Raw genomic sequence first — 13,371 nt, 5'->3', positions numbered from 1 at the left:
CAATAAAGTACGAGCACTTCGATATGAACGGTTAAATTTAATCTTACACCTAATACCATCAATTAAACGTTATAGGAAATTATATGCATGAAATCATATTTGAGAACAGATCACTTTGAAAATACTGGAACCCAATTTATTGCATTAACAGGACTCACTAAACAATATATTTAATGGAAAAGTGATGTGAAGGTAGAAATAAAGAAAAAGACAATTGTACCCAGATACAGCCTGCAAAAGACAAGAAAATTCTTTCATGAATGCACATAATTTAGCTTAAACACGCAGCATTCTAGCACACAGTGGTCAGGGTGGCCCACACGAGAGCACAGAACTTGCTCTTGATATTTTATCCCTGACTGAGCCCATTTCACAATAGGAAGTTACGTTAAGCAGAAAGCTGTCATTACTAAATGTTGTACTCAAATATTAAATCATCTTTGGTTTTTTTGACCAGTTAAGATTGTAAAACCACTTCCCAATCTTGTATGGGCTGATTCCATGATCCCTGAAAAGCGGTCCCAAGATTGCTGTGTGGGGAGAAATAATCGCACAAGGGGAAGAGGGAGCTGACTTTGCAGGATTTGGTGAGGTCAGCTAATAGAAATAATCATGTTACCTGCTCATTTTTGGCAAGCGAAGCAGATGGTATGGCTGCAAGGAGGCCAAGCAATGAGGGGCACAGTAGCTCTTAAAGGGCTGCTGCTGTGTGCTGTGGCTGGCTTACGCTGCTGGGAGCAGAACTTCTGCCTTCAATGGGAAGACTTTAGAAGAGACAAGGCAGAGGAGTCGTCACTATAGGACAGTGTAACAGGACAGGTTAGATGGCCTGGCATGAGCATAGAGCACGATGAGATAGGTAACTTAGAGAACCCATTAGTTGAATTCAGGTAGAGACGTACATAAAACTATTTTTTCCTGACACAGTGCAGATAGGAGACACACCCTTGAGCAATCCAGTTAAAAAAAGACTAAGAAAGCAGAAGTAGAAGCAGACGTGACAATCTATGGTTAAACACAATGGCCCAGATTTCATAGAATCACAGACTGGTTACAGCACAGGAGGCCATTTGGCTCATCGAGCCCGTGCTGGTTCTTTGTAACAGCAATCCAATTAGTCCCATTCCGTCACTCTTTCCCCGTAGCCCTGCAAATTTTTTCCCTTCAAGTATTTATCCAATTCCTTTTTGAAAGCCATGATTGAATCTGTTCCCACCACTCTTTCAGGCAGCGCATTCCAGATCATAACTACTCGCGGTGTAAAAAGTTTTTTCTCGTCGCCTTTGGTTCTTTTGCCAATCACCTTAAATCTGTGTCCTCTGGTTCTCGACCCTTCCACCAATGGGAACACTTTCTCTAAACCCTTCATGATTTTTAACACTTCAATAAAATCTCCTCTTAACCTTCTCTGCTCTAAGGAGAACAACCTCAGCTTCTCCAGTCTATCCACATAGCTTAAGTCCTTCATCCCCGGAACCATTCCAGCAAATCTTTTCTGCACCCTCCCTAAGGCCTTCACATCCTTCCTAAAGCGCGGTGCCCAGAATTGAACACAATACTCCAGTTGTGGCCGAACCACTGTTTTATAATGGTTCAACATAACTGCCTTGCTTTTGTACTCTTATACCTCCATTTATAAAGCCCAGGATCCCATATGCTTTCTCAACCTATCCTGCCACCTTCAAAGATTTGTGCATATATACCCCCAGGTTTCTGTTCCTGCACCCCCTTTAGAATTGTACTATTTAGTTTGTATTCTCCCTGCTAAAATGTATCACTTCGCACTTCTCTGCGTTAAATTTCATCTGCCATGTGTTGCCCATTCCACCAGCCTATCTATGTCCTTCTGAAGTCTATTACTATTCTCCTCATTGTGTTTTCTACACTTCCAAGTTTTGTGTCACCTGCAAATTTTGAAATTGTGCCCTGTACACCCAAGTCCAAGTCATTAATATATATCAAAATAATTGTAAACAATTTTACAACACCAAGTTATAGTCCAGCAATTTTATTTTAAATTCACAAGCTTTCGGAGATTTTCTCCTTCCTCAGGCAAATGTTTCAAGATAAGCAGTGGTCCTAGTACCAAACCCTGGGGAACACCACTGTATATCTTTTTTAAAAAATTCATTCATGGGATATGGGTGTCGGTGGCGAGGCCGGCATTTATTGCCCATCCCTAATTGCCCTCGAGAAGGTGGTGGTGAGCCGCCTTCTTGAACCGCTGCAGTCCGTGTGGTGAAGGTTCTCCCACAGTGCTATTAGGTAGGGAGTTCCAGGATTTTGATCCAGCGACAATGAAGGAACGGCGATATATTTCCAAGTCGGGATGGTGTGTGACTTGGAGGGGAACGTGCAGGTGGTGTTGTTCCTATGTGCCTGCTGCTCTTGTCCTTCTAGGTGGTAGAGGTCGCGGGTTTGGGAGGTGCTGTGAAGAAGCCTTGGCGAGTTGCTGCAGTGCATCCTGTGGATGGACACACTGCAGCCACAGTGTGCCAGTGGTGAAGGGAGTGAATGTTTAGGGTGGTGGACGGGGTGCCAATCAAGCAGGCTGCTTTGTCCTGGATAGTGTCGAGCTTCTTGAGTGTTGTTGGAGCTGCACTCATCCAGGCAAGTGGAGAATATTCCAAAACACTCCTGACTTGTGCCTTGTAGATGGTGGAAAGGCTTTGGGGAGTCAGGAGGTGAGTCACTCGCCGCCGAATACCCAGCCTCTGACCTGCTCTTGTAGCCACAGTATTTATATGGCTGGTCCAGTTAAGTTTCTGGTCAATGGTGACCCCCAGGACGTTGATGGTTGGGGGATTCGGTGATGGTAATGCCTTTGAATGCCAAGGGGAGGTAGTTAGACTCTCTCTTGTTGGAGATGGTCATTGCCTGGCACTTGTCTAGTGCGAATGTTACTCCAGTCCGAAAAACAATCATTCGCCACCACTCTCTGTTTCCTGTCACTTTGCCAATTTTGTATCCATGCTGCCACTGCCCCTTTTATTCCATGGGTTTCAATTTTGCTGACAAGCCTATTATGTGGCACTTTATCAAACGCCTTTTGAAAGGCCACATATACAACATCAACCGCATTGCTCTTATCGACCCTCTCTGTTACCGCATCAAAATTACTCAATCAAGTTAGTTAAACACGATTTGCCTTTAACAAATCCGTGCTGGGTTTCCTTTATTAATCCACACTTGTCCAAGTGACTACTAATTTTGTCCAGGATTACAGTTTCTAAAAGTTTCCCCACCACTGAGGTTAAACTGACTAGCCTGTAGCTGCTGGGTTTACTTTTACACCCTTTTCTGAACAAGGATGTAATATTTGCAATTATCTAGTCCTCTGGCACCACCTCCATATCTAAGGAGGATTGGAAGATTATGACCAGCACCTCTGCAATTTCCACCCTTACTTCCCTCAGCAACCTAGGATGCATCCCATCCGGACCGAGTGACTTATCTACTTTAAGTACAGCTAAGCCTTTCTAGTAGCTCCTCTTTCAATTTGCTGTCAAAATAACGGCAAGGCTAATGGCGAGGGGCAGATGCCAATACCTAAAAGTTACTGTCCGAGTTGCGCCAGTCCACCATTAGCTTCGTGAAAACGGCTTTTCACTGTCTGCCTCACCATTTAATGGCATGAAGTTGCTGTATTTGCGCGGTAGATATGAACTTTCTGTGGCAAATTTAGTTAAGTCTTGTCATTACAAGCCCAAGAACCCTTTTAACAACGTGATAACTATTAATTACTGCCAATCAACCTCTCTGGCACTGAAAATGAACTATTAAACTGGTGCAGTCTCATTCCTTCAGGTAATAATTGTTGTTGAGATTTTTAAAAATGTGAAATTTTAAAACTTTTTTTAAAAAACTTTTTCTTTCTCTTAATCCAATCTTTCTTTCCTTCTCTTTATTGACCTGATTTGACATTGAATTCATACACTCTAATTTACACTTCCTTCTCTGTCGTTCCTCGGTCTATTTCACAATCCTTCAATCTGATTGATTAAGGAGATACACAGTTGCCTGCCCTGTTCATTCAGGTCCCAGGTGTCCTGTTTCCCTCACTGCGCGTTATCAGTTCGCACTTTCAGCAACTTGCCACGCAAAAAATTTTATAAACCTAAACGTGCAAGGGCAAGTCCAACTAATGGCAGATGCTGTGCTACAACAAAATCTGGGCCAATGTAAACTGATTTTAGAATGGATAATGGAGAGGCTCGATTAAGTTAACAAAGCATACTGATAACAAACTAACATAATTAAAGTTTGAGGGAAATGGAAAAGTACTGAGGAGGTAATGGGGTATTATTAAAACTTCAAGAAACAGGGGCCCAAATTTTTTTCTTGGGGTTCCTACTGTACTGTGGGCATTAAGGAGCCGGGCAGGAGCTAGTGGGCTGGAAATTGGGGTTGGACCCAGTTACAGTGGGACTCTATCCGTTTTGGTCTACATGGGGATTTCATCAGACCCAAGGGGCGGACGTTTCTTGTGCTGCCCTCTTTCTAGACATCAGCAAAAGGGGCAGGATTGAGGGGATGATGTCACCCATTGGAAGTCCCACCAGTCCCACCTTTGGTGTCCCCAACATACTGCAGACCCGCATGAAGCAGGTATATAGGGGACCCAAGATGGAAAGGCCAAGTTTCCTTACAGCAGGCAGTCACAGTGCATTAATAACTATAAGTAAGAGGGTGCATTGGAATTACAAAATGACTCCAAATGGCTAATTCTGCAACCCCTCGCTCCCAGCAGGGAACTTTGCTGGAGCACAGGATTGTGGAATTAGCCCTCAAATCTACAGATCTACTGATTGTACTGGCCTGTAGATCAGTTTCACAGTTTGAAATCAGTATACTCATACCTGGCACGAGCCCATGTAGGATAAAGTTTTGGATCTTTGGTACAAGGCACAACGATTGGAGTGTTCCACATTTTCTGTATCACAAACAGGTTCGACCGGGAGCAGCTCGCAATTCACTGATCTTGAGATACACTCGTACTGGTCACACTGAAATAAGTCGACGCTAGTGAGGCAAACTTTTGGTTTTGGAATACACCTTTTGAAAACAAAATTTAAAAGAAAAAAAATTTTAAACACTCAGGATTTTTAGAATTTACTGACAAACAAGACAAAAAGAATTCATCAAATTAATTTGCAGGTGGTTATAAAAGAAAACTAAACATAGCGTAGATAATTGTAAGCAATGGACGAGTGCAGCTCCAACAACACTCAAGAAACTCGACACCATCCAGGACAAAGCAGCCCGCTTGATTGGCACCCCATCCACCACCCGAAACATTCATTCCCTTCACCACCAGCACACTGTGGTTGCAGTGTGTACCATCCACAGGATGCACTGCAGCAACTCGCCAAGGCTTCTTCGACAACACCTCCCAAACCCACGACCTCTACCACTTAGAAGGACAAGTGCGGCAGGCACATGGGAACAACACCACCTGCATGTTCCCCTCCAAGTCACACACCATCCCGACTTGGAAATATATCACGTTCCTTCATCGTCGCTGGGTCAAAATCCTGGAACTCCCTTCCGAACAGCACTGTGGGAGAACCTTCAACACATGGACTGCAGCGGTTCAAGAAGACGGCTCACCAAGACCTTCTCAAGGGCAATTAGGGATGGGCAATAAATGCTGGCCTCCCCAGCGACGCCCACATCCCATGAACGAATAAAAAAAAAAGCAAGACTGCAGTCATGCTCCTGGCTACTGTTCTTATGAACATTCTGCTTGCAGCCTTCCTGGATTTTCAAAGACTGGGCAGTGATTGTCCATTTTTCTGGAGAACTGATGTAACAATGGACATGCACATTTTCAATATCTGGAACATCCATTTCAATCTAAAGGGTCAGCCTTAGCTCAGTGGTAGCACTCTCACCTCTGTGCCAGAAGGTCAGAGGTTCAAGTCCTACACCAGGTCGAGCACATAATCTAGAGTGACACTTCAATGCAGTACTGAGGGAATGCTGCACTGTTGGAGGTGCCAACTTTCGAATGAGATGTTAAACTAACCTCTCAGGTGGATGTAAAAGATCCCATGTCACGATTCAAATAAGAGCAGCGGAGTTCTCCCTGATGTCCTGGCCAACATTTATCCCTCAACAACATCACTAAAACAGTTTATCTGGTTATTATCCCATTGAATATAAACTAATGCATATAAAAAGACAGTGTTGATACCTTTGACTTTTAGAGCATTGATTAGGAGTGCATGGATCTTTGGATGCACAGGGTCCAAATTCAAACTGATTGTCTTGCAGTCCGACACATCGTGCAATACAGGCACTAGGGTAGGTACGTCCATTGTGGGCACAAACTGGTACAAACTGGTCAGCACAGTTACAGGGAAGACCTACAAAAGACATATATAAACAGTGAACACTCTGTTATAAATCTTCACGCACGTTACAGAAATAGTACCTATCCCAGCTTATTATTTTTATTTCTGTCCACTGATACAGAACCAACTGTCACACCCAGCTTTAAGCGATGCAAGTTAGCTCAAGACAAAACATGGCACAGTAGCAGCACTTAAGGACTATGGCGTAATTACTGGAAGTTTAATTGGTTGATAATTAGCAGCTAATAATTAGGAGATCATTTGGACATGTAACAGAAAGAATGGTGGATACCCGAGACTGTCCACAAGGCAGTGTTCTCACTGAGGGGGTTTAGGAAGCATCATAAATCGCAAGAATGAAGCTTGAGAAGTTTGTAACTGCACCTGAACCCACCACAAGATTACTACCATGTAATCATTCCCACATATCTGTTCATTTCTGTTTTTATACCATTATATAAAATAGTCATAGCTTATGTTATAAAAGTGTGGAATGTTTGGGCACAGTCTTATTTGATCAGGATGCACCATGCAGTTGATGGATGAGGATGGTATCAATGAAGGATCAATTATTAGCAGTTTATTGAGTGATAATCTGCATATGATTATCAGGAAACAGTGAATATATCACAGCACACCTGCCCCCCCTCCCCAAGTAAGTTACGTTTCAAAACGTTTTAAACAGGACAGTTGCAGAAGTTTCCATTTTTAAAAAAATCACTCATTGCTTCCATCCTACTGGACTGCTCATTAATGTCGCACATTTCTAGAGTGCAGGAGACAGAGCCAAGTAGTTCCATTCATAAGAGGCTAGTACTTCCAATTTAAAACAAAGCCAATTACTTCCAATTCAAACACAAGCAATTACTTCCATTCAAACAGAGCCAAATATTTCCGATTCAAACAAAATTACTTCAATTTCACCTGCTGAAGCATTGAACAAACAAAAACAACTATAGTTTTTAGGTGGGTGGGTACCAGGTAATTCAGTTGTGCACAATCTCAGCCAGCACCTGTTGGAATCATAGTGCGCAATTTCCACTTGTGCTTAACACCTGCGTAGATTGCTCTTTCGCATTTCGTACAACAAATTTATTTACTTTAACATTTAAGTAAGTCCTTAATGTACTGTATTAAAATTGTTTACAACAGGACCTCATTGTGGGCTCAGTTCACCCATTTGACGTGGGTGTAAGCAGAAGCGCCATGTGTGAAGGAATTCTTAAAGGGGCAGCGGCATTTATCATTATTGCTGGGATTCACAATGGTGCAGTCCGACATGGTGTCACTTGGTGCCATTTTAATTGTATTACATTGCTAAGATTCACCGTGATGCAATCCGACATGATATGGGGAGTGTATATATTGCGATGCACAAGGCATCAAAATTGTGTGGGACAGGCTGGATGAAGCAGAGGGTCTTATCCTGAATGCCATTGTTCGTATGTTCATAAATTTTCAGAAAGCATAATGTACTTATCAATAGTCTGACCTGTGAACATACTCCGATCCAGCTGAGAACTGTATTCACTTAAACACTGACGGTTTGAGCAGATCAGCTCCCCAGCAAAACAGGAGCATGTGTTGCAGTCCACTTTAAAAGATGTTCCATGACCTGTAGGGCAGCAGAAGAGAAAAAGCACAGTGTTATCAGAAATTCAGAAAAGGTTTGATTATGAAACTAACAAAGATAAGTAAATATCTTCATCAAATAAAGTTTACTTCAAAAACATGTTAAATGGCTGCTGATTTGATGACACAACAGCCACTGCACTTCAAAGTATGTGCCTGCGAAGTGCTTTGGGATGGTGTCAGCCTTGGCTCAGTAGTAGCACTCTGGTCTCTGAGTCAGAAGGTTGTGGGTTCAAATCCCACTCCAGAGAGTTGAGCACATAATCTAGTCTGACAGTTCAATGCAGTGTTGAGGGAGTCCTAAACTGAGGCCCTGTCTACCCAGTAAGGTGGATGTACAAGATCCCATGCCACTTTTGAAGAACAGGGAGTTCTTCTGTTGTGCTAACCAACATTCTTCCCTCAATCAACACCACCAGAAATGGATTATCTGGTGATTTACCTCATTTGCTGTTTGTGAGATCTTGCTATATGAAGAAAGCAGCTGCAACTGCCTACATAACAACAGTGGCTGCAGCTCAAAAAGTAATTCATTGCTGTGAACAGTCCCATGAACATTAATATTAATGCAAGTTCTTTCTTTCTATATATTTTACTACAAATATTGACTTTATTCATCAGGATCTCTCCAAGATAATGGGGTGCTTTTGCATTTTATGACATTGTGTTCTGCCAAGAAACTCTTCAAAATAGTCAGGGCAACAGATTTATAATTTTTCATTTTTTAAAAGAACTTTAACCCTTCCAATGTCACGCGAGGCTTTACTTGTCAATTAAAGTTATTCTTTGAGTCACTGACATAGAGCAAATAAAATTAGTAAAAAAATTCGAGATAAATGTTTACGGACATCATCTTTCTTAAGCTCTATAAACACTTAGTTAAAAGTTCAAATATATCATTTTTTCCACAGAAACTGTACATAAAACAGTCCCTGTTGCTTTACAGGCATTAAAAATATTGGTTAGTGTTTTTTTTTTACAGACTAAATTAAAATAACAATGAGATTGTTAATAAATTCAGTCCCAGGCTTGTTTAGACACCCAGAGCTTGATCAGGTTCAGGCCTTGAACTTATCTGCAAATTTGTTACCCTGGAGTTATTAGCGGCTTTACTAATAGGACACATTCTTAAATAACTTATGGTTTATATATATATTTTTTAAAAACTTACTTTTCCTCTGGCCTCCTACAATGCAGGTTTTTTGCACATCAATACAGGGCATCTCAAAGCAATTTTCCAACCGGCCACTTGGGCCACAAGTGCATACCCTGTAACAACCCATTTCTCCGCTTGCCACAGGAAGCTGAATCAATGTACCCTGACGGACAAGGAAATCAGAAGCTTCTCCAAGTTTGCATCCTGAAACAAAGCAAATGCACATTATCTCAGAGATCCAACTGACAGTAATAAACAGTTTAGAAGACAGACATCACTGTCAATCTCAAATAAGGCGTGTTTGTAGGTTTATTTTGAAACTAAACTGAAATCAGCAACAGTTAAACTAGAGTGCAATAGATTTCTTCTTATCCCTGTATTAACCATTTACAGCTGGCTGATATCCCACACTGTGATGTGTCCCAGACAGTTCAAGCTTGATCACACACTGTATGCCCTAGTTCAATGCTTTATTTTCGACCTAACTGCTCTTCTGAACTAAAACTGGGTACCGGTTGATGTCTATTGAAGAGGACAGGTAAGGAAATGTTCCAAGGAAACGCGGAACAAAAGGGGAGAAGAGGAAAGGGAGATGGGGATGAGGGAGGGGGTAGAGGGAGGGCCTTTTAAATTATTTTTTGTGCCTGTCTACTAGTTTTTAAGCGATTTCTGTACATGGACCACTAAATCTCTCTGCTCCTCCACATTTAGAAAATATTCTGATTTTTCTTTCTTTGGTCCAAAGTGGATGACCTCACACTTTCCCACATTGAACTCCATCTGCCACAGGTTTGCCCACTATCAATGTCCCTTTGCAACTTTCTGCTCCCATCTACACTACTTACATCTAACTTAGTGTCATCAGCAAACTTGGATATACAGCTCTCTGTTCCTTCATCTAAGATAAATGTAGTGAAAAGCTGAGGCCCCAGTGCAGATCCCTGGGGAACACCACTAGTCACATCCTGCCAATTGGAGTACATATCCATCATCCCTACTCTCTGACTCTTACCTCCGAACCAATTGCCTACCCATGTCAAAAAGTTGCCTCCAATTCCATGCACTTTCATTTTTGCTAACAGTCATTCTTGTGGAACCTTATCAACTGCCTTCTGGAAGTCCATAGATAAAATATATTTCTATATATATATATAGAAAACACCCATAGACACGCCCTTATCTATCATGTTAGTGACCGCCTCTAAAAATTCAAACAGGTTCGTTAGAGATGACTTACTCTTTACAAATCCATGCTGGCTCTCGTATCAGCTCATATTTGTCCCCGTGCTCGGTCACTCTGTCCATAATGACAGATTCTAGTAACTTCTCCATAACCAGACGTTAAACTAATAGGCCTATAATTTCCTGATTTATCTCTCCCACCCTTCTTAAATAATAGTGATATTGGCAATTTTCCAATTCAAGGGGACAATTCCTGAATCAAGAGAGTTTTGGAAGATCATGACTAAAGCATCTGCAATTTCCTCACCTACTTCTTTTACTATCCTGAGATGGAAGCCATCAGGTCCTGGAGATTTGTCTATCTTTATTTTCTCCATTATCATTTTTTAAAAACTTATTTTAGATCTAATAAATTCCTTCCATTGATTTACTTTCAGATTTCCTCATATCTCTGGTACTTTATCCGTTTCCTCCACTGTGAAGACTGATACAAAGTAATTATTTAGCAAGTCTGCCATTTCCTTATTTTCAAGTACAATATCACCTGCATCTGTTTTTGAGGGGCCCACATTACCCTTAGCCACCCTTTTTCTCTTAATATACATTATACATGCGTCTATATGAAGATACTGCAATCCACATTCTCATTAAAAGGTGAGCAACAGAAGAACAAGAACAAAGGTCACTGACCTAAAACATTTGTAAACAATTTTACAACACCAAGTTATAGTCTAGGAGACTAACACGGGACGCAACCAACAGAGTACCCTTTGTCGTCCAGTACTTCCCCGGAGCGGAGAAACTACGCCATGTTCTCCGCAGCCTTCAACATGTCATCAATGAGGACAAACACCTCGCTATGGCCATCCCCACACCTCCACTACTCGCCTTTAAACAGCCACCCAACCTCAAACAGACCATCGTTCGCAGCAAATTACCTAGCTTTCAAGAGAACAACGTCCACGACACCACACAACCCTGCCACGGTAACCTCTGCAAGACATGCCAGATCATCGACACAGATACCACCATCACACGAGAGGACACCACCCACCAGGTGCATGGTTCATACTCCTGTGACTCGGCCAACGTTGTCTACCTCATACGTTGCAGGAAAGGATGCCCCAGAGCATGGTACATTGGCGAGACCATGCAGACGCTGCGACAACGGATGAACGGACACCGCGCAACAATCGCCAAACAGGAGGGTTCCCTCCCAGTCGGGGAACACTTCAGCAGTCATGGACATTCATCCACCGACCTTCGGGTAAGCGTACTCCAAGGCGGCCTTCGAGACACACGACAATGCAAAATTGTCGAGCAGAAATTGATAGCCAAGTTCCGCACCCATGAGGACGGCCTCAACCGGGATCTTGGGTTCATGTCACGCTACACGTTACCCCACCAGCGAACAAATGTTATCTGTTTTTAATATAACGGGTCAGTTGCTGTCTTTTCTATGTTTCTACCTCTCTATCTCTGTTTTTTTTTGTTTGTTGTTTTTTTTTTGGTGATTTGTATATTCTGTGAGACCTGGCAGGTAACACCTGTCTGTCTGCACACTGATTGCCTTGGCAACGGGCAGTTGAAAAAACTGTCTGTAATCACCAAGCATTGTTCTGTGAATTATAAATGCGATTTCATTTCGAGGATTTCATTTTCACATCGTTCACCTGACGAAGGAGGAAGCCTCCGAAAGCTTGTGAATTTAAAATAAAATTGCTGGACTATAACTTGGTGTTGTAAAATTGTTTACAATTGTCAACCCCAGTCCATCACCGGCATCTCCACATCATGACCTAAAACATTAACAGTATTTCTTTCTCCACAGATGACTTGCTGAGTATTGCCAGCATTTTCTGTTTTTATAACAAGACACATTCACAGTAAAACAGTGTTGGTAAAAGGCTGCAACCTTCTTTCCTTCCAAATGGATTTTATCTTAATTCCTGACTGATGCAGTCCAGTGCATGGTTAAAAGAAAAGGGACAACAGCAGGGCTTTTAACACACTGGAAATGTTAGGAGTGAGATTTAGAATCAGCAATGGCAACACAATTGCTAATTAACATAAGTATTTGCAGTTATGCCTGAGATTAAAACTGACAGTTCCACTGTGTTAAAACTTCATAAGTCAGCGATCAGAGCAATGGGACTGTTAAGACTGGTAGACTATTGCGCTTCCCAAGAAATGCGCTTCCCCAAGGTAGTTAAGGCAGTGAATAGCTCAGCCTTATGGTTAAGGAGGGACCTAATTTTAATCTCTGATCCGTACTTATCTCAGCTGGTGGACTACAATTGGCCTCTGTCTCTGGGTAATAGTCTACCAATCTTGACAGTCCACATGCTCTGATTGCTTCTGGCTGTCCCTGGGAATGAAATGCACAATCTGAGGCCAATATCTTTTCTGAGCTTTAACAGTGATATTTTATTCAGAAATCCAGGTCATGGATACTTGGGGTAAAGTTCTCCAATGTCTACATTGAACAAAACCCCAGATCTCCCATCCTACCTCAACAAATATATAGTCACTGAAATTGAATCAACCTAAGATGTCCAGACTAACAGTAGTTTATAAAATAACAGTAATGAACACAATCTTTATTAAAAATAAACCATGCTGCCAACCAGTGATTCTGTCTGGTACCACATTACTGCGATATGATTGTTGGAAATGCAGCTGGGCAGAACTAAAAGCCCTGACACCATACATGGGGTCAGAGTCATTAGCATTTGAAGGACAGGCAACTGCAGCATTTGCAACGTTAATGGGATGTCCACCTCAAGAGGGGGTCAGGATCTGTGCTGTGAAATCATACGGCAGCATGAGAAATCTAAGACTTGCCACTTGGGAAGCTGGCGTTTGAAACAATTGCAGGCACAACTCCCACCAGGATCTGGTTCTGGCACACCAGCACATCTGCATCATGCAGGCGCAGTTAAGAGTTGGGGATAGCGAAGAAAGAACTGGCAGGATTTGCAGCAGATGACAATATCCCACCAGTCCTGCCTCTCTGGTGACGTCCACCCAACTTCCGATAGAATT

The 13,371-nt window shown here is 42.2% G+C and overlaps 1 protein-coding gene across 1 annotated transcript in view; it reads right to left on the bottom strand.

The window, feature by feature from the left end:
- Positions 1–13,371, bottom strand: part of reck (reversion-inducing-cysteine-rich protein with kazal motifs) — a 163,865-nt gene that overhangs the window by 24,617 nt on the left and 125,877 nt on the right. The window contains exons 16-19 of the mRNA XM_067980885.1: positions 9,160–9,348; positions 7,849–7,971; positions 6,197–6,368; positions 4,860–5,055 (exon numbers count right to left, since the gene is read on the bottom strand). Of these exons, the coding sequence (XP_067836986.1) occupies positions 4,860–5,055; positions 6,197–6,368; positions 7,849–7,971; positions 9,160–9,348 (680 nt within the window). The remainder of the gene's footprint in view (positions 1–4,859; positions 5,056–6,196; positions 6,369–7,848; positions 7,972–9,159; positions 9,349–13,371) is intronic.

The sequence above is a fragment of the Heptranchias perlo genome, chromosome 3, assembly GCF_035084215.1.
Source record: "Heptranchias perlo isolate sHepPer1 chromosome 3, sHepPer1.hap1, whole genome shotgun sequence".
Taxonomy (NCBI): Eukaryota; Metazoa; Chordata; class Chondrichthyes; order Hexanchiformes; family Hexanchidae; genus Heptranchias; species Heptranchias perlo.
The sequence above is the reverse complement of the archived record's forward strand: the minus strand, read 5'-3'. Positions and strand labels throughout refer to the sequence as shown.